The sequence below is a fragment of the Zalophus californianus genome, chromosome 6 (genome assembly GCF_009762305.2).
Source record: "Zalophus californianus isolate mZalCal1 chromosome 6, mZalCal1.pri.v2, whole genome shotgun sequence".
Lineage (NCBI taxonomy): Eukaryota > Metazoa > Chordata > Mammalia > Carnivora > Otariidae > Zalophus > Zalophus californianus.
In genome coordinates this window covers 4333706-4355287 of record NC_045600.1, presented here as the reverse complement: position 1 = coordinate 4355287, position 21582 = coordinate 4333706, and the positions used below count along the sequence as shown (strand labels likewise).

General features: G+C 54.8%; 1 protein-coding gene across 6 annotated transcripts in view; it reads left to right on the top strand.

The window, feature by feature from the left end:
* Positions 1-19751, top strand: part of LOC113908983 — a 34317-nt gene extending 14566 nt beyond the window's left edge. For 4 of the 6 annotated variants that reach the window (XR_003515663.1, XR_003515659.1, XR_003515661.1 and 1 more), the window contains 2 exons: positions 4879-4954; positions 19376-19751. Coding sequence is in view for 1 of the 6 variants with exons in the window: in XM_027569807.1 (XP_027425608.1) it covers positions 4879-4954; positions 19376-19527 (228 nt within the window). In the remaining 5 variants the exon portion in view is untranslated. Of the gene's footprint in view, positions 1-4878; positions 4955-5142; positions 5162-5294; positions 9387-19375 lie in introns of those variants that run through there. The other 2 variants (XR_003515660.2, XR_003515662.1) reach the window with 2 other exon arrangements.
* Positions 19752-21582: the final 1831 nt, after the last annotated feature.

Below are 21582 nucleotides of genomic sequence, written 5' to 3'. Positions count from 1 at the left end.
CTGGGGATAATCGGGAGGGCTGAGTGCACATGAGTTTTCCCAGGTCCTGTGAATACATTCTTTCAATAGAAGGTGCCTTTTCTTCAGATGAAAAGGAGAAAAGCTCAATCACCTTCCCTGGACCAGAGTGTGTGTGTGTTCCCTCGGGGGCCGCGGTGGCCCCTTCCTGTGTGTGTGTCGGGGGCTGCGCCGCGCAGACAAGAGGCTGCACAATGACACGGTTAACCAGTCACCCCTTCAGCGCAACCTCGGACATGCTCGTGCTCCTTGGCTCTAGGGCTTCTCTGCACGTTTCTCAGGAGGAAGAATCCTTGCGCCTCTGCCTGTAAACGAGAATTGGATCAAACCGGACCTGATGCCCGAGAGAATGCCGGACAGGCAGATGGGGCCAGGGGAGACGGGACCCCAGGGTGGGAGGGAGGGGGCCGGGAGGAGGGTCGGAGGGGCCGAAGGCTGACCACCTGTCTGTGCCCGCCGTGCGGGCCCACAGGGGGGTGGCTCCTTCTGCCCCCCCCCCCCTCCGCCCCGCCCTGTCCCATTCTCCGGGCCTGCCTGATGCTGGAGGCAGGATCGCTCCTCCCAGCTTAAGAAATTGGGGGCCAGTGTTCGCAGTTAAGGAGGATGATGGGGGTCCGCACGGTTCACAGGCCCAGGGGCAGCCCCAGGCAAGGGGACCCTGCCAGATGGAGGGTAAAGAGTTTGCGCCCCCACGGCCCTCAGCTGTCCCGAGGCTCTAGTCCCTCTGGGGCAACTGGGGCAGAAATCGCTGCTGTGCGAGGAAGGAGTCCCCATCTCAGTCTTGGCTGGTACTTCTTGCTGCTGGCTTCTGGGCCTCAGTTTCCCCATCTGTAAAAGGAGGCAGTAGCCTGTCAGCTCTGCGTATTCTTTAAGGCAGAGGGAGCATAGGATGTCAGTTTGGGAAAGGCAAGGGCCCTGTTTCACCAGAGGGGGTGGTCGGTGGAAGGCCTTAGGTGTCCAGGCTGGGCCCCCACTCGCCCCCTGGCTGGGAGCAGGGCACACTCCCACTCCCTAGGACTTGTCATTCGGAGGAGAAAATTCTGAATGGTTGCTTTGGACACGGCCTTTTGGAGAGCTTGTTCCAGCCCATGCTTAGCCCCAACTCTGGGTGTGACCTTGGATCCCGTCTCTAGCCTTCTGGCCTCAGTTTCCCCATCTGTAACAGGGGGCAATGCAGGATCACGGTCAGCTGAGGGCCCTTGGAGCTCTGGGATTTCCTTCCGGCTGCCTCAGTGGTCCTCTGCGGTTTGTTTATTTGCTGGGTCTTTAGAGTCAGAGAGTCAGAGATTGCTGGTGCCCTGCCATCCCACCCCCTCTGCTTTAGAGAGGACGCAGAGAGCAGAGAGGGCTGGTGCCCCGTTTCGGAGAGCAGGCCCTGGTGTGAAACCCGCTGCCGGTGGCTGGCTCCCTCTTGACCAGCACGGGCAGTGCGGTCACAGTCATTAGGGAGTCCCCAAGGTCAGCTTTTTATAAACAAGATCCCCATAGCGCTCACGCCCCAGTCTAGCTCCCAGGGGCTGCCTGCGCACTCCGGGGCTGGAATGGCATTTTACGGAGCATTTTTTCCAAATGGGTGGGCCGCCAGCCAAGCCTGGAAAACCTTTCTGGGCTGTGGAGTGGTCACTGTGTAATGAGACTGGCCCCGTGGCGGCAGTCCTAGGGGAGTGTGGCTGGCTGTGCCATCCCCTGTGGCTCACCCTGTGCCCTTTGGTCCCGAGACCCTGGGCAACACCTCTGTTGGTGCCCTCGCCCGCTTAGCTGAGAACTTCCTGAAAAAGCCACCAGAGTGGCAACTTCTGGAAAAGTGCTCGGTAACCAGGCCTGTGCAGGCTGCCTGTCCCAAGATGCCTCTCGCCAGCCCTTTGTGCTTTGGCATGTGCTTGGTAAATAAGCGCACAGAGCCCTCAGTCGGTCCCACACCCGGTTATTGCCACGGTGGGCTGCAGCCTTTGTTTTGTGACCTTGGTTGTTATAATACCTGGGAACTGAAATGAGGAATCGAGAAATTGCCAGCCTCAATTAGACCAGCGACTGCCTTTCCCGAGGCTGCCTCCACCACTCCAGCCATTAACCGTAAACATACACCAAATAGGCCCTAATTCTCTCTAATTGCCCACTCCTGAAGCAGAGAGTGAGGTTCCAGGAAGAGGCATATGTAAACATCCTCTATGGCCCCGCCAACTGAAATTAGAGGGCTGATGGGGGCCAGCGAGAGAGGGGACGTGATTTCAAAAGATGTCCCAATTACCTCTCCCATTTTCATAAATGGGTCCATAATGTCCAGGCCCCAGTCTTCACAAAGGTACAGGAAATTAGCTTTGCAAAGAGCCTGCATCTGTAAGGGAAGTTGTAGGAGGGTGGTCTTTGCTCAACAGGTAGGAAGCATGAGATCTGAGGCGAGGCTGATTATTTGTATAAACTACGGGCTGTGTTTCTGGAAATCACCGTTTGATTGAAAATAATCCTTTTGTGTCTTTCCCAGCACTAAATATCCATAAGTTCTTTGTACCAAAGGCATGCCAGACCCGTTAGGTCCTGTTGGCCTCCAGAAAAGAGTAACTTTTAAAATCTTGAGATGAAGAGCTAGACTTTTTTTTTTTTGAATTTATTTAAAAATAATTTTTTTTTTTTAATTTGAGAGCGAGAGAACACAAGCAGGGTAGAGGGGCAGGGAGAGGGAGAAGCAGGCTCCCCACTGAGCCAGCTGGGAGCCTGTTGTGGGGCTTGATCCCAGGACCCTGGAATCATGACTTGAGCTGAAGGCAGTTGTTTTATCGACTGAGCCCCCCAGGTGCCCCAAGAGCTAGACTTTGCTAATCCTGTGAAGCCACAGAGGATGTTTCTGGGGCATCCACCAGGGCTCCCTGTGTGGATCATGAGCTCAGGGCAGGCATTTAGGAGGCCTGAGATCAAATGCGGGGGGCAGTTCTTTCCCTGGACCCCGTAAGGAAGCCCTGTGTTTTCCTTTGGCTCCAGACAGTGACTCATCTCTGCATATTCTCCGACACATCTGTTACCGTTCCAGCCCGTCGCTGCGTTATCATAGATCACGGCCTTGGTTTCAAGGCACGACTTGGCCAGTACTGCGTCTTCATAGAGCAGCCTGGAGTCTGCATGAAAGTGAATCCAGGGCCGTCAGGAGCTCCGGGGGCTCATGGAGCCCCGGGGGCAGAAGCAGGAAAACAAACAAACAAATACAGATGCCCCGAGCTACCTGATTTCCTTGGTTCTATTAAACACACCAAATACTCCTCCCCCCCCCAGCCCCTTATTCCCACAGGAAATGGCAGTGCCGGGGGGGGGGGGGGGGGCTCTGGCTGTGTGTTCAGGGTCTGAAGTCCCATTGTCACCTTAGGACTGTGGTCATGAGAAGGGGGCCACCCCAGGGGCTCACAGGCTCCCCGGGAAGGCTGGAAACTCTCTCAGGTGGTATCCAGCTCCAAATGGGGGACCCAGAGCGTGTGCATCGCCAGAGTCTGCCCTTGGTCATATACTAGCTTATGACTGTTTGGTTAACATTTATTACTTTTTTTAAGACTTTTGGGTTTTTGGTTATAAAATCAACTGGTTAGGGGGGGAAAACAAGGTTTGGGAAGCTCAAGGCCAGGGAAGGAATTTTTAGGAGGATTTGGAAGCAAGAGGTGTACCCCGTGGTGTCCCGGCCAAGTCTAGGGAGGCATAGACAGTGGAGGGGAACCCACGGGGCTTAAGTTGGGGCAGGGGGAGTTGCAGAGGGCCTTGTCCTACCTTGGGGCTCCCTGCCTGTACCCCCTCTTGCCCTGACCTCTGGCTCTGCCCTCACCCACCTCAGAGTGCTGTTTAGACCGCAGCTGTGGCAGACCACATTTTGGCCACACCTATGTACTTTCGCTAGACTCTACTGAACGTGTGCTCCAAATCAGCTCACTTAGAAAAATCTGTTTTGTTTTAACAAATAGACTTTTTTTTTTTTTCCCCCCGAGCAGCCTTAGGTTTCAACTGGAAAAAGGGAATGGCAAGCACAGAGAATTCCTATCCCTGCCCCTGTCCCCAATTTCTCCTGTCACTAACAGCTTGTGTTGTGTGGCACGTTTGTTACAACTGATCAGCCCATCGCGGATGCGTCCTTATGAAATAACGCCAGTGCTCATGTCATTCTTTGGGTCCCCTCTTTTGTCCAGTCTGTGTGTTTTGACAGTAACTACTGTTACTGAACTCACATTTTTTTTTTTTTTTAACTTTAAGGCAAATTCTTGAAACACAAGACTTGATGTGCCTGGACACAGCTTTTTGTGGTGCTGATTAAAATGTGAACATAATTGTCAAAGTGAGGGTATCTCTCCAGGCACCACGATCTTCTATCCTCCGATGTGTGTGCCATGGTTTTAGGACACCCTGTCCATTACAGACCCCACAGCCCATGGCCCACAGCCTACTGCTCTAGTCTTACCCACACTCACGCCGCGCCCCATGGGCTTCTGCCTGAGCACGTGCTGTGCCTCAGCACTGCCCTTCCTCCGTGGTGGGATGCCCTTCCAGGGAGTCTTCTCCCCACCTTTTTGGTGTCCAGCTCAGCTGTCATTCATGCCGTGGCTCTGAATCTTTGGGCTCCACAAAGTGGCACTTAGCTCCACACGTGTAGCACTCAGCCAAGGGCTCTTGGGTCAGGAGCCACATCCCTGCGTCTGGGCCTGCCCCCATCTACTCCGTCCGTAGCTGTGGCTGGGGTGGGGAGCTTGGTGGGTGAGTGAGCGCGCGGGCCAGGGTGCTGAAAAGAGAAATGCTTGATTTCACCAATTCCACACTTGCTAGAAGTTTGGGGAGTCCCTGCTTTAGTTGGGTGAGGTTCCATCCCGGTGACCCCATGCTCTCTCATTCCAGTTGAAGACACTGTCCGGAACCCTCCATGGAAGGAGAGCCCTCGACACACGACCCAGCACCCTCCAGCGTTCAAATCGTAAGTTGCCGGAGTGTGGGGGACACATCTGTGGGCTCGTCGCTGAGGGTGGGGGGCTGCCATCCAGAGCACATGGCCAGGCGAGCCCTGTGGGAGGGCCTGGTGAGCACTGGCCAGGAGGCCGCTCATGGGGGGTGGGTGCCCAGCGAGCCAAACTGATTGCCGACCTGGGGGGCTTGTGTTCTAAGGCAGGACCCCCAGCCTCCTTGTGTTGTCTCTGTGGCAAAAGAATTCTATAGGCGGCTTCGAGTGCCGGACCCCCAAAGAATTCCTTCTCTCTCGCTCCTCTCAATGAATGGCCCTTTCATTATTGAGTGTCCCTTTGGCTCTTGTGCCCCAGGGCAGACTAGGATGGAAGTGCCCTTGTGAGCTGGGGGGCTCTTCAAAGGGCCAAGGACAAAACGCGGGCCGAGGGACCAGCCTCTCAAATGGGCTCCGAGCTCCAATGACCTTCGCTCACCCCCTTGAAATGTCTGGAAAACAGAATGGGCAGATTTTCTGTCTTCAAAGTTTCCGGCTAAACCTCTTCAAGTTCTTTATTGTTTGGGACTGAGACACTCAGCAATGGTAATGGGTAGTTTCTTTTGTATTTGCCTTGAAAGGCCAAAATATTTTCATATTGCTACAGACAAAGCCGTCTATTTAGAAATGAACGCCATGTCTGTCCTTTCCCACTGGGGAGACTATGTACGACGTGTGTGTGTGTCTCTATGTACTCTAGGGTCTTGAAACAGGTTTCTCATGCGGATGGCCATTCACTGGGGTCCAGTGGGACATGCCTGCCCTGCCAAGGGGGCCTGGGGAACCCGGCCCTGATTGCACATCTGTCCCAGTTGGTCTGGGACGTGAGCCCCGGGAGGGTCCGGCTGCTCTAACATTGACTCTGCCCTGTGCCTACATCTGCCACGTGTGTGTGTTAGGGACTGTGGCTTGTGCCTTGGTGGTCAGCTTGGTGGGAGGAAGCAGAAGGGTCCAAGATACTGTGGATGTTCTCTTTCTCTTGTTGGGAGGTCATCTCACGGGTGTCTGTTACATGATCCACATAAGGGCCCACGGATGGATGAATGAAGGCAGAAAGGAGTGGATCGACAAATAAATAGGTAAAGAAGGGAGCAAGCCAGGATGAGCGTGCCACGAACGAGGTCCCGTCTGATGCCTAGGACATTGATCTCTAAATAAAGTATTGAATCACCATGTAAAGAGAGCCCCACATGAGCTGATACTCAGTCCTCATGGACCCAGGAATAGGTGTAAATGAAAATAGATAGCCCCTGAAGTTTACCAATAAAAGAATAAAATGTAAATAGAAGAGAGAATGACCGAGGGGTGGAAATGCAGAAGCCGGTAGCCACAGGACCGTGTGGTGTGCTTACGCAGTCGCTAGGAGGCCAGATCTTCTGGGCACTGTTCTGATCACAAATGATAGCAATGATGATGATCCTTTTGGGCGGGAGGAAACTCCTGGAGGGATGGATAGGCTTCGGACAGGATGGTGGCGATGGGTTCGTGGTGCGCACTGTGTGTCGAAACACGAAATTAAAAGGCGTAAAGAGAAGGTCACTGAAAGGGCTCCCAAAGCACTGGTGAGAACAAGAGGGTGAGTCCCATCAAAACGAGCAGGTGCAAGAGAGCGAGAGAGGGAGCAAGTGATTGGGAGGGAGAGGGGGCACGACAAAACATACATAGTAAACGGAAGGAAGAACGAGCATTTTCTTAAATCAGGGGAGGCACAAATACATAAGGAGGCCAGGTGGTCATAAACCAGGAATTAGGACGAGTCCACACCTGGGCTCCTGGCGTAGACAAATAATTAGCAGGCGAGAGTTCAAAGAAGAGGTAAAAAAAAAAAAAAAAAAAAAGAGAGAGGACCCAGGACACCCAGGAAGAGAGGTAACTTTTACCAAAAGTTGTCTAACTCCAGGCACACATAAAGAAATAAATGAATACGGAAATGAAAGAAAGCCAAAGAGAGAGAGTGAGCAGTGGAAACTCTTGGACCCAGCTGGGAGCATGGCGTGAGGGGCTTGTGTCCCCCGGTCCTGGGGCCTGAGTCTGTCCCGTGAAAGGATAAAAAGGAGAATAAAGTAAAATATCCAAATAAAAATCAAGAAGCGTGGAGGGAAAAAACGACAGGTACTCGGTCCAGAAATACAGGAATGGGTGAATAAATACATACAGGTAGACAGTGGTAGGATTCGTGGTGGAAGGCTGTCATGCAGCAAAGGTTATGGTGAGTCCAGTTCTACCAGCCAGGGTGCTATCAATAAAATAAGACGTCTCTAAATCAACAAGTAATTCAGGATCCAGAGAAACAGACGGGGCGGAGTAAAGGGGAGCCGGGCCTCTGGGCAGCAGGGTTGTCATTAATCCCATCTGGGCCCCAAAGCCCCTGGAGAAGGAAGGCAAGCAAGTGGAGGGGAGAAGCAAAGCCGAGCAGGAGGGAAGGACCGCTCTCAGGGTGTTGGCAACCCAACGGAGAGATGGGGTGGGTAGGTAGGGGAATCCACGGGAGAGGGTGGGCTCAAACCGCGGATGGGCCAGAGTCTGGGCATTCGCTTCCATTAATAGTGGAGTAAGTAGCTGATAAGGAAAAAGAAAACAGGAAGGGAGAATGGTTAGAAGGAAGGAAGGAAGGCAGGCACACACAGAGGAGCTGCAGGGGTCGGGGATGGCCATTTGCAGGTGGCGTTACGATTCATCGGTCTGGGCCACTGAGCGCCAAAGATGGAAAGAACGCAAGAAAGGAGAGAGACAGAGAGAGAAGCAGAAGAACGGGCTGGGGCTGGGGCAGACGGTTGACTACAGATTAGCATGTTTGCAGGTAGGTGTGTTTGCCTCCAGGAGCGTAAAAATAGGTACTTCACTAGCGAGAAGGACCTGAGGGATCCATGAGCGCCCTAGGGAAGGAGTGAAGGAGAAAGAAGGTTTGTGTTAACCGATGAGGAGGGTGCCTGATTTCCAAAAGAATGAAACGCAGTGAGAACGACTGAAAGAAAGGGTGGGAGAGAGAAAAAAAAAAACAACAATCAAGATGGGGAAAAAAGATAAAAATTAAAAAAAAACTATAAAAAATAATAAATAAATAGGTCAAACAGTTAGGTCTAGGAGAGGGAAATGGCTTAGCACCAATTCATCCACATTCATTCAGCTCTGGGGCCCGGAGTTTATAAATGATAAAAACAAGACCATAAACAAAAAGACTGACAACACGTAGGGATGCGGGAGAGAGGCTCACGCTGGAGCCAGGAACGCGAGCAGGCGCCGTGAGCCCAGAGTTACGACTGATTCAAAACTGGGCTCTGGAGACGGTGAAATGAATCCCAGACCAAATCAGCAGTACGAGGAATTAACGAACAAAAGGGAGCCTCGTGTGCACGGGCGCTGCGAAGGCTCCGGGAGCCACAGATTATGGTTAATCCAATTCTGTGCACCTGCGGTCCATAAATAAAAGAATAAATATTGAAATAGAAGGGTGACAGAAAGAACGAATGGACACCGGAATGACTGAATTAGAAATGGCGATGCTTGGGACAGCCAGGAGAGCGCTGCCCTTGGGATCTTCACTCATCAGACTCCGTGCACCTGAGCCCCCCCCCCCCCGCCCGCCCGCCCGCCCCCAGCCAAAAGATGCAGGGACCCAGTGCAAAGGGGAAGAGAGAGGAGGAGAGTGGAGGGAGACGAAGTGAACAAGGGAAGGGGGGGAAGGACACCAGAGAAGAGCACCGTGGGTGTGTCCAAAGGAGCAGGCTCTGTTCGGATGAGCCATGAGCTCCTCAGTCCTAAGGTTTCCAGGGCGAGGGAAGTGGAGGGAGTAGAAAAAGAAGCAAAAGATGGAAAAGGGAAGGTGATAAACGTGAAAACAACCACAGTGACAAATGGAGAGTTGGGAGAGCTTGTCTGAACAGGGATTATAATTGGTGTACATACACTCTCCTTAAATAGATAAATGCATTACCCCTTTCAGAGAATAAATGAAAAATAAAGGAAATACCCAGCCCAAGGACAAGGCTGCATCTTCTAGCACCGTAATAAAATAGATGCAGTGGAGGCCCATAAATGAATGAATAAATAAATACCTTAAGTGTAAAAGCTGACTCCGTGCCAGGGAGAGAGATTGCAGATATGCACAGCAGCGTGGTGCTCGGTGTGCAGGGGCCGGGGGGGGGGGGGCTTACCTGGTGGTTCTCTCACAGGGGAGCAGGAATAGAAAGGAGTGTCCCGGGTGGGGGGGAGTGGACTCATCCTCTCGTGGGGAGGAGCGATAGAAAGGAAGGTGAGATTTGGGAAGAAATGCAAGAAAGGAACAGGGGACAAAAATGCTAGATGAGCACATAAATAGAGCTTGTGAAGGGAAGTCTGCATGCCCAAGGCTGGTTGTGGAGGCCCACAGATGAGGGAGTTAGGTGTAAAGGGATGAATGGAGGAAGAACTGGAAGGGAGGGAGGGAGGGAGGAAGGAAGGAAGGAGGGAACAAGGGAGGGAGGAACAAGGAAGGAGGCAGGCAGGCAGGCAGGCAGGCAGGCAGGCAGAAAGGCAGGGGCTTCTCGGGCCCTGAGTCCAGGCAGCTGAACCAGACGGTGAGAGGAGGGACGGCTCTTGGCCTGTGGTGTGCTTGGTGTGAGCACGGTCGCCTGGCAGGGAGGAACTGGCTCAGGCAGACCCTGGCTGCGGAGGGCCAGGGCGCTATCCTGGCTGTGTGGGCCATTTCACCTCATTTCTCTGATCCTCAGTTTCCCCATCTGTAAACTTGGAAGGGCATCAGCTTCCTGCTTGGATTGATCGTGGGGGCAAATGCCGTCCCACCTGTTGGCAGTGCCCTGTCCATAGCCCTGGGCAGGCGGAGGGGTTTGTGCCCTGGGCCTTGCAGGAGGCTGGGTGAACAAGGGGTGTGGGGCCGGGTGGGTGTCTTGGCTGGGTCAAGAGCCTCCCTCACAGGGGTCTGGGCTGGGTCACCTGTGAGGGAGGCTCTTCCCGCCAGGGGGCAGCAGAGGGCAAGGGAGCAGGAGGCCCTGGGCCTCGTGGGCCCCGCCACGGGGCTGTCGGGGTGTGGTGCCACGCCTATGCCGAGGCTGTGCAGGGAAAGGCGGGCAGGTTAGAACGGAGCCAGGAGTGCCTGAGAAGGTTGACCCAGGAGCCCGGTGACCCAGGTGCCGGAGGCAAGTTACCAGAAGCCTTGTTCATGAAACATTCTGAAATGTGCCCCGGCGCCTGGTCTTCTAGGGGGTGGGCCGCTTGCCCTTCTCAATGGAAGGGGGGTGGTGGGGGTGTCTCAGGCAGGTGCACCTTGGCCCGGGGTTGCAGACGTGGTCCCGGGATCCCGGCCCCCTTGACATGGCATCCCCAGAGCCCGTTTCAAGGCCTCACTGTCTTCTCGACTGTTTTCCGATGTCCTCTGTATTTGGGCAGAGATCGCGTTGGGGTGTGTGTTGGAATTGTCCTCTCTCCTCCTGCCTGACCTGCCCTCCCGGGGCCATGGCAGGTCGGGAAGGTCGTTTGTAACTGACGTTTCTGACCCCAGGGACTCCCTGGATCTGTCCAGTCTCCTTTCTCTGTAGTGGACAGGATTTGTGCAGTTGTGTGTTGTGTGCCTGTTTGTCTGCAAAAACTAGGACCAAAGTCCCCCTCGACCTCTCAATTTCTCTTTGGGACGTTAAACCAAAATTGGATTCTTGACAAGTGCCCTGAGCAGGGGGAGCCATCTTGGCCGGAGCCTGGGTGCGTGGCTGGGAGCACAAGGAACCCAGAGGAGCCGGGCTGGGGTGGGGCTGGCGCTGGGGCTTACACCTGCAGTGACTTTGGACCCTGGGTGGGAGCAGGCGCTGGGGCAGGGGGGAGGCTGCTGCAGTGGGGGCCAGCCATGCTGAAGGTGTTCACTCAGGGCAGTGAAATGGGGGGCACAGGATTCATAGCTGTAGAGTTTGAGACAGGACATGAGGAGGGAGTGAGGGGGACTGGGTGATTTCCACGCCTCTCGTGTGGCCCCGAATGGAGGATGGAATTTATGCATCCCGAGCCACCCTTCTGGGCCTCCAGGGTCACATGCCTGGGCCACGTGAGCAAGGAAGGCCACATGGGCCTATATGCTGGGGCTGCAGGGCTCTGCTCTGCCTCCCCTAGGAATCTGGGGGCTCTGGGCTCTGCCTCAGCCGGCCTGAAGCCTGAGGGCTGCACTGGTACCCTGAGACACCTGCTAACACAGGGACCCCAAAGAGCTTCCCGAACCAGCCCACGTGTCACCCGGTGGACTAGGGTGGGGGCGGGAGGGGCCCGGAGCAGGGAGAACCCTTATGTGGTTATTTTAAGTGAGCTGAGGTGCAGGAAGACTTTAAAATGTTGGGTGTGCAGTGGGGAGGAGGAGGGGGCCCCAGCCAAATGCCCGGAAGAAGTAGAGGAAGAGAGACAGACCTCTAAGGGAGCCTTCTCCCTGTGTCCGAGGGGCTGTTGAGAGGTCCCAGGGGCTGGAAATGGGCCAATGGGAGAAGCTCCAGGGAGACTCGCGGGCGCCCCAGTGGGTGCGTGGGCTGGGATCCAGTGGATTGTCTGTGTTCTCAGGAACGCAGAGGGCATGAGGATTGTCAGGTCAGGGTGCGCAGAGTCTTTGGCTCTTTTTAAAATCTGCTGTTCTAAGGGTCTCCGTTCTGGGGTGCTGAGATTCAGGACATGGCTTCCCCCCTGTCACCCCTCCCCACCAATGGCTGCAGAAGCCAGAGGAGGATTCCTGTGGGGGCCCGCATTGTCCCGACCAACCCATGAGCTCCGAGTTGGGATCTCAGTGCTCCCCTCTGATCAGGGCACATCTTCAACGTGTTTTTCCTTCTTTGAACTTATTAAAACAAGACCAGATTTTTTTCTCTTGGACTCTGACTTTTGCATGCACTCCATGCACAAATCCTTCCTCTGGTAACACCAGGAGGTCTATTTAGTCTCCTCTGTGACTCCCAAATCCCTCCTCGGGAAGCTCAGCCTCAGGACTGACCTTCCAGAGGCTGGAGGCTGGAGGCTGGAGGCTGGGCCTCAGGGGCAGACAGGCCAAGGCCCCCCTTGTGTTCCTAATGTAAATGGTGTGGATGGCACATGACCTAGAGCAGGAGGTCACCCATCACCCTGACACGTCATGCCGCTGTCTTTCTCCCCTTCACATTCTTGTCTGTGGGCATACTTTTTTTTGTTTTCTTAAAACGGACGTCTTTTTTCTTTTTCTTTTTTTTAATAAGCATCCAGTTTTTAAACCTTGCCCTTTTCACCACATGCATCCTGCGTTTTCCATGCAATATTTTTGTCATCAGCGTTTTTCTTTTTTTCCATGAAAAAGAATATCATCGCCTCACTGGCTGTGTCGTGTCCCGTCAAGTGGTTATATACCATCATTTGCAATGCCGACCTGCTATTGTTATGTATAACTCATCTTTTTTTTCCCCCCCTAATGCTATGAATTCCACCACGGCGAATGGCTTTGCGCACATCAATTTTTTTTCATTCTTACAAATTGCTTTCCTTCACCCCGAAATGACCATTGCTTCATGGCATGCCAGTTTCTCCTGCTAGACTGTGAGCCCCTTAAGGGCAAGGAGCTTGCCAAATTAATCTTTGTACTTCCAGTGCCCGCCATGTTGTGAATGCTGCAGGGATGGCGTGCTGGGTGAGATGGTCGAAGGATGGCTGAATGCATGGATGCTGAATGTATGATTGGCTCTCCTAGGGTCGAGCTTCTTGAGTGAAAGGCCAGGGAGTTTGTATGGATGTTGACTAATTTCCGAGGGCCTATAGCATTTTACAGTGTCCAGTGATGTATTAGCATTTTGTTAAGATATTGCTAGTTTATCTCTGTTAAACAGTGTTTTTCTGTCATGATAACTTGCATTGCTTTGATTACTAATGAAGGTCGAGCATTTTCACATATACTTGTTAACCAATTGTATTTTCTCTTCTGTGAACTGTTTGTCCAAGTCCATTGGGTCATGGCTTTCTGGTGAGACTGGTCAAGGATGGAATGGGTGTCCTTGGGACGTAGTGAGCCCTCCGTCACTGGAGGCATTCAAGGGGCAGGCCAGGCAGACACTTGATGAGGGTAGTTTAAAGGAGATTCCCATAGCAGGTGTGGGGTTGGTCTAGATGGTCTTGCAGGTCTATTTGACTAGGATTTGCTTCTCCCTGGAAATGGGGGGTCGGGACATCTTCCATTTGGCAGCCAGGCAACATGTAAGATGGCATCCCCTGGGTGGGGGGTTCATGCATTTATGATTTATAAACTCTACACCGCACCCTCTGGAACTCTTGTGGGACAGGAATATCTCTTTGACCCTCCGAGGTCCAGATAGCCATGCCTAGCATCTCATGCAGTTAGCTGGTGACTTCTCACCAGCCCTGACACCCAGCCCTATTTCCCTTTGAGGAAGCCAGCCCCCTGGACCATGATTTTCCACCTCTTAGGGAATCAGGAGAGGCCATCTGCTGTCCTTTTCATTCCCAGTGTCCTGTGATGTGGGAGCAAATGTCCATGAGGCCTTAGATGGACGGCACGTACTGCATCAGGACTGGTGGAGAAGCCTTCAGGTTTTCTTCAGTGGGGCAATTAAATTCTCTGATCCGAGGAGCAGGATGGCCCCCATGGCCTTCTTGGGTTTCCCCTTGTGCCCCACTACAAACTAACCTCGGCTCAGGGGCCATCAAGACCATTTGGCGAGGGTGTGCTCCCCACGGAGAGCTTGCCCTACCTTCCAGAACAACCCCTGCTCTCAACAGGGAGCTGCTTCTTCCCGCCGAGCCCTCTACTATAGCACTGAGCGATGTTTGCCTGCGTCAGAATTAGTCACGCACATGTCTGTCCCAGCATCGAGGCTTGGGAGGCCAGCGATGACTTCCAGCATTGATTTAATCCATCCATCCATTCATCTGTGCATTTGGCCTCCATTTCTTGACCTGGTGCTTTGGCCTCTCCCTTCCCTGAAAGCAAGCCTTTTCATTTTGGGCGGGCTGTGTAGCGCCATGGGCTGTGGTCATGAAGCGAACGCCCTTATTAGAGCTTTCTCCTCCGGGGTCACTGCTCTGAGCACGTCCCAGCTGGACTCATCTGCCACTGTCACCCACACGGCTTCTGTTCCCACGGTGCTTTCCCAGGCATCACCCGCCGCCGCGGATCCAGGGCTGGGGTCTGAGAGGGCCCCCCACCCGTGAGCGGAGGTGTCCTCCCCAGGCCGCCCTGCCTGGTGCATGGTCCCTGCCATGAGCTTTGCCTTCAGCCTCTCTGCTTCCTCCACCAGATGGCAGTGGTTGTAATTCACCCCTTCATTCCTTCATCCCTTCATTCCTTCACAATCGACAAACATTTCTTCAAATTAGCTAGTGCTATACTAGAGCGGGCTCCCAAGGACTCATCCCCGATTTTCTCCTTTTGGAAGACAAGATGAGCATGTCTGCAAGGGGCCGTGTTTGTGTGCCAGCAAAAGGCTCGACCCTTGGTTCAGCCCCAACTTCGAGATCCGAGTTCCGTTGGAAGTTTGATTGCCTTCCCTGACTTTGTTCCTTACAAAACTAGGTTGATTGGTAATCAGCAAACCGTGTCCCTGAGTGTTCAGAAATCATAACTTGTGTCCTCAAGAGGCCAGAGTGACGGCTAGGGGGTCTGAGATGAACGGCTGCTTCCGGCCGTGAGCTGGCTTTTAAGTCATTAGGACACCCTGATCTTGCCTGGTGGTGAGCTTAGAGCCGTTCCTGTCCCTTTTGAAATTAGTTAATGCTGGGCTCTATTTAGAGAAAATTGGGAGAGATGATTGCTCACGGAAGTGACAAGGAGCAATGCCCTGTGCGGGGGTCTGCACAGAATTATCTGTTGGCAGACCTGGGCATCCAAGACATATGGTACTTCGCAAACCCTGGATGTGGCCCCAAGCATTCATGTGGGTCCCAGGCACCCCCCCCACCCCACCCCTTTAGCTCACTGCTGCCTGTGTGGGACAAGGCAGAGGTCTTGGGGCCTCTTCTTAGAATTCTGCTGTGTATTCATTGCATCGGAGACAGGGCGTAGTGAGCAAAGCCAGGACCCTGGAGCTGGACAAACGTGTGTGGTTTAAACTGACCGCGACAGCTTGAGTCTGTCTTCTGGGGGGACAGTGGCACCCACCTCGCAGGGCTGTTGTGAGGACTGCTGTAACCAGGGCTTTGAACTGGGATTCTGACCAGGTGGTGCGCGTGCCCCCGGGGGCTGCTGGGGGTGGGGTGGCAGGCCAGGCAGGGCAGCCTGACTCAGCAGGTTAGCAGGGAATGGCTTTGCTAGACGTGCAGGGGGCACCGTGGGGTAGGGTGCTAAATTGCTTTGACATTGTAGGGTTAGATAGGAGTAATTTGGGCAGGGACCTTTATGCCGGGGGGATGGGGCCTCTTTGGGCAACACCCTTGCCCCCCCTGGGGTACGCGTTCACGCTCACCTCTGTTAAAGGTCGGAAGCACCCACTGGGTCTTGCCTACCGCTGTGTCTGGCCTGTGGGCGGCACTTACACACGTCCCTCCCTCCGCAAGAGATCTCTCCTGGCAGTGTCCTCCCCCCTGAAATACTAGGCACCAGCCATCAAAGACACCGCAATGTCCCCGCTCTCAATTACCTTTTTGGCTCAAATGCCAGCAGCCTGGGTGCCTAACACAGTACCAAGCCAGTGGTAGGGGTCGCCTTCCATTTTTGTTGAATGGATGCGTGGGTGAATGGCCAAATAATGGATTGTAACCAAATGCAAGTGGCAGATGTTAAAACCTTTACTAAGAGCTTGTATTTCGCTCCTGATTAACCTGTTAACAATTGTTGTATTGTATCTTATGGACTTCTGTATGACTCGTGTTGTTTGAAAACCAGGATTCTTGTTTGGGGTGTCGTGTGATGAAACTTTTTAGCTGTCTGTGTTCTGTGTTAGAAATTAGAACCCGGCAGACCCGGGGGCCACCTAACTGTGCAGTGCTGGGCAAGTCACTTCTCCTCTCTGACCCTTGGTCTCCTTTTCTCTGATGGGTCACCAGAAAGTTCCCTCCACTGGGTGGTTGGGAGGCCAGGGGCTGGGTCAGCTATAACAGAGCTGATGAGATGCTGGCTCTCGTTGAGGATCGTCGTATGTTGGGGGTTGTCCGGAAAGTTCCCAGCCTTTGCGGGTTCTAAGTGAGTTGAAAGTCAGCATTGATTTTATGCTCAGATTGTATTTCAACAGTCAATGGAACGTGTAAGACAGAGGCTGAGCGGTCTGCAAGTATTTAGCAAGTTGGCCCAGGGTAAATGCTGGTTTGATTAATGAGTGACAGCTTTTTTCCTTCCTTGGAGCCTCCCCCCTCCCCCGCCCCGCACCACCCCACTCTCCATCCAGGCTGCTGCTTCTCACGTGGAGGTGGCAGCAGGCTGGGGAGACTGCTTCGGGCTTGCTGTACCTGTTCATGCCGTGTCTGACTGTGGGGGCTTCTGCAGACACCTGTGTGTGCCCCTGGTCGAGTCTGCCAGGCAGGAAGAGGTTTAGAGGGGCTTCTGCCGATGTCTTTGAGGACATCTTCTTCTGCCCTTTAGGGGAAAGGCCGCTGTGCTCCTCATTTCCTCACCCCTCTTCCTTCTTTCTCTGGCTGTAAGGTGAAGAAATCGGTCTGCAGTCTCGTCTGGGGGCCTGGAACCAAGCTGGGGCAGGGCTGTTAACCACTATGCCCCGCAAGCTTGCTGCTTGATTGGAGGTGTGGGCCCGGTTTCTCGATGAGGAGCTGAGATTCAGAGAGAGCTGGGGATCAGAGCCAGGGCTGAATAGTCCTGCCAGAGGAGCTGGTGCCCTTTGACCCTGCCAGCCCATCTCTCCCGGTTACTGCGGCCAGCCTCTGCCGGTCCACGTGCGCACCTGGCCCTGCCCCTGGCAGGGGTCGCAGTGTGCCACAGCTCAGTTGGGTCCACGTGGGCCTTGGAAGCTTGGCTGCACTTGAGAAGATATGAGGGGTCATTTTGGGTTGGGGAGGTCTCTTCAGGAGACCGCTGAGTTTCTTTCCTGGCCCTTGTCTCATGCTTGTGGGGGGGGGGGGGGGGCAGCATTCTGCTCTGTCATCCCCAAACACCGTCCGCAGCCCCAGCCTCTCTCCTGCCCTGCCCTCCCTCTGTGGAGGCCTCACTGGCCTCCCCTTCTTTCTGCCTCCTGGCCGCTCTTTGTGGCCCTCACTGCTGTCCACCTGATCAGCTCTTTCAGTTGCCTGAGCTTTTACTGTGAGGTCTGGCCTCCAGCCCTGTGCGCCCGGCTCCAGGAGCGCCGGTACCGACTCCCTGGCACTCCCCTCCCTTGGGCTTAGCTGAGGGGGTCCTCGCTGTGTCACTGTTTGCTGTCTGCCCTGTGGACATCCACGTCCTTGAGAACATGTCTGAGCAGAGGGGGGCCTTGCCTTGGTGCTCCCAAGGGACCCCCACGGGAGGGACAGGTAGATAGGGCCCTCCTCCCAGGGGACTCTGAGTCTGTGTTCAGGTATCTGCTCCCCGATGGGCCTCGGGCTCCTGGAAGCTTAGGCTTGTGTGTGACCCAGGATGAGGGAGTCTCCCAGGGGGCCAGTGTTGACACGTCACCCACCCCTTGAAAGGGGCAGGGCCGGGTCCCCGTTTCCTGAGGGCAGGTGAGGGAGCAGAGGTTCAGTGGGGTCACAGCCAAGCTGTACTTGAACCCTTACTCTGAGATTTGTGCTTCTCTGACCCTTCACTGCACACTAGTAGGCACCTAATAGATGCTCACTGACTGACGAGGCAGGGTTTTTCACGGACGTGAAGAACTGAATTGACGGTTGGCTGATATGCAAGTTGAATCCACAGGTGTTTCTTTAGGAGGAAAGTGTGTTTTCTTGGCAAAGACTCTTCAGGGCAAATCCTGAGGGTCTCCGCCTATGGTGGGGGCTCCCCCTGGGGCAGGTGCCGCCCAGAGGAGGGTCCCTCCTGATAGAAATGTTTGTCTTCTGCACATTTTTGAAGTATTTATGTCTAGAATAAAACTTTGTTTAGGCTCAAGTGTCCTCGTTTGTGTTGTGGCCCAAGTGATTTTGATAATGTGGCATTTGGTAATGCCCAGGCTGGAGGGAGGCCCTGGTAATATTAGCCAATACCCTCTCTGTGGCTGGCGGTGGGCCCTGAGGGTGTGGAAGTCTCCACCTGAAACGTCTTTGTTTCCAGCACTGGTGACAACCTGTAAGGCACATGCCAAGTCCGAGATGCAGCCGTGGGCACCCCAAAAATGAGGGGGGATTGGACTCCAGACCTTGGTTCCTTTTATCTGCTCTCACCCTCAAAGCACAGTACCCAGGCACAAGTTGAGGGATGGGACCTGGAGGTCTTGCGCTTTTGAATTCTGGTCCTGGTGTCACCGTTTGCCAGGGCAATGGCCTTGGGCAGGTTACAGGCACCCCGAGTCTTGGTTTTGCCACCTGTAGAATGGGTACTGAATGATAGTATCCACTCAAAGGACACTGGTAACCCCTGAGTGCAGGCTGCGTGCCTTGCTGCACCCCATATGCTGGCTCTGAGAATCAAGGTCTGGGTTTGAGGTCACTCTGGGGCCTGTGTGTGTGTGTGTGTGTGTGTGTGTGTGGCCTGGCCGATTTTTTGCTCACCTGTAACCTGGAAATAGTCACGTTTACCTGGCACGGTTATTGTGGGATTCAATGAGATTGTTTATGTGAAAATAAATGCTTTGTTACCTGGCACACGGGTGGCCTCGCCCCTTGTTCTCTGGTGAACCCTGGGTCTGACCGCAGTGCCCTGCAGCCTATGGGCGCTGGTCACAGAAGCTCTGTGCTCCCCGGAACTACAGTGGCCCGAGTGGCTGGTGTGCGGAGCGGAGGGCGTCGGGGAAGCACGCGGCCAGCTCTGGGGAGGCAGCGAGGGAGGGAAGGGTTTGCTTTTAAATACAGAGATCTAGCAGGGTCAGAGGGGGTGGGGTTGAGGCCAAAGGTGTCGGGGGTGGGGTGGGATCAGGGAGAACTTTTAGAGACCCCCCAGGGGATGGGGAGGCTGATATTTTAGAGAACATCCAAGGTTAATTGGCAGGATAGCCGGGGTGGTGTTTAGAAGGGCCAAGAGTTCCAGATTCTGGGTTAGTGAGGTGAGAACCTTCAGAGGCCCCAGGGGCAGGAGGGTGTCAGGACTAAGGGTACGCTTCTGGAAATCTCTGCAGGTGGGGGAGACTGGGGAAGTGGTGATGTGTGGGAGCCCAGAGATCGAGGGGCACTAGCTGGAGGGGGCAGGAGCTGGTGCCTGGGTGCTGCCCTGGCCCCCCAAGGCTGCTGGGAGCCCGGGCCTTCTCCCCGTGGTGTCCAGGGGTGTCCAGTCCTGGGGGTGTCTCTCCTCTCCTCGCCCCCCCGGCCTGCCTGTCTGCATGAGAACTCTTGTCAGCCAGTGAGACCGGGAGCGGGCCCCTTCATCTGCACCTGTGTCTCTCTCAGCCTCCGCAGCCACAGGGACACCCAGCACACGTTCCCGCGGGACAGGCCGGACCCAAAGACTCTGGACCAGGGCCGCCCCCTGCGAGGAGGGGCATGCCCTCCCGGCCTCTCCTTGCGTAGCCACCCGCCCTCTGACTGATGGACTTCACTGATCTGAGGCTCAGACACGTGGGCTGGACCCCTACCCACCCCTCACGAACCCTGAGACTTGGGGGAGCCACCGAGCCTTCACTTGTCCACACCTGAGGAGTGGGCTCGGACACCTACCTCACAGGGTTGTTGTGAGGAGCGAGTGATGTGGTTTGAAAGCGCCTGACCTGGGGCTTGGCACACCCTATTGTGCTCTCAATAAATGTGTTTCTTGCCTTAACAAAAACAGTGATGGATGTGCTACTAATATGAGGAGGGCTGAATGTCGGGTGTCCTGTCTGGCTGGGGCTGCTCTCATCCCGGGCATGTGGAGGGCGGGGAGGGCAGGGGAGCCAGCTCTGACCTCCTGTGGTGGATGCGTGTTCGGGTGAACTAACTCGGGCTGGTCCCCCTCCTTCTAATGGTTTTGGGATGTCACGTTCCTTTCCAGAAAGGAATGTAGCCGGGGAGTGGAGGAAGTCTGAGCGGAGCGCAGCGTCGGGGGTCCCCGGAGCCCTAGAGGGGCTGCCCCCAGGCTGCAGCTCTTCCTCCCCTCCTCCTGCACTCCCAGGGCCCAGCAGGGGCCGGGCAGAGCTGCGGTCCTGCTCAAACTGACGGTGAGTGCGTGGCCAGCCTGGGTATGACCCAGGGCCAACGGTCACTGCACAGGATGCTTACTGAGCTCAGCGGGACCCTGAGGAAGCTGCAGGGGTGGAGCCTCAGACGCAGCCGCCGCCCCCCCGGCACGGGCACCGAGCCTGGCGCCTCCAAGACCCAGCTCAGGGAAGTCAGGCTGTTGGCCGAGTGGTGATGGAGAGGAGCAAGGGCAAGGGAGCTGTGGATCCAAGTCCACACGGAGTCCTGGGGGTCAGCACACCTGGCTTTGCTGGAGCAGATGAACTGGACATGCAACCAGTGGGAAAGGAGAGGCTGACCTCTGCCACTGCCACCATCAACACCAAAAGTCACCACCACTGCCACGTCCATCACCTCCTCCTCCTTCCTGCTCCACCTTCTTCCTACCTCTTCCTCCTCCTTCCTCCTTCATCACCTTCTTCTTCCTACCTTCTCTTCCCGCCCCCTCCTCCTCCTATTCCTCTTCTCATCTTCCTCCCCTCCTCCTCCCCCACGCAGGGAGGTGCCTCAAGAGAACTACAGGAGAGTCCCACCATGAGTGCATGGGGCTGAGCATGGCCCCTTTGCAGAAAGAAAGAACCGCCTTGGTGCCCGTGGCCATGTCTCAGCCAAGGAGACTTGACCCCAGTCCCTGATGGAGATGATGAGACTCATGGTACAGAGTATGGTCCAGGCAGCATGGAGACAAGAGGAAGATGGCCTCCAGAGTGTGTCCCACTGAGATGAGTCCATTCCAGCCAAGGTGGGGCCAAGGAGCTGGAAGAATCCTGCCCGTGGTGGTCAGAGCCCCAGCCTCTGATGACGTTCAGCTGTCCATGATGAAGGGCCTTCTTGATGTTCCAGAGCTGAGACCCTAGATCCATCCTCTGATGACATTCAGATGTCCATGATGAAGGGCCTCCTTGATGTTCCAGAGCTGAGACCCAGCACCAGCCTCCCAAAAAACTCAGATGTCCATGATGAAGGGCCCCTTTGATGTTCCAGAGCCAAGACCCCAGCACCAGCCTCCCATGAAGCTCAGATGTCCATGATGAAGGGCCTCCTGGAAGTTCCAGAGCTGAGACCCCAGCTCCAGCCTCCCATGAAGCTCAGATGTCCATGATGAAGGGCCCCTTTGATGTTCCAGAGCCAAGACCCCAGTTCTAGCCTCCCACAAAGCTCAGATGTCCACGATGAAGGGTCCTCTTGATGTTCCAGAGCCAAGACTGCAGTTCCAGCATCTGATGAAGCTCAGATGCCCATGATAAAGGGACCCTTGATGTTCCAGAGCTGAGACCCCAGCTCCAGCCTCTGATGAAGCTCAGATGTCCATGATGATGGGCCACCTTGATGTTCCAGAGCCAAGATCCCAGTTCCAGCCTCTGATGAAACTCAGATGTCCATGATGAAGGGGCCCCTTGATGTTCCAGAGCCAAGACTCCAGCTCCAGCCACCAATGAAGA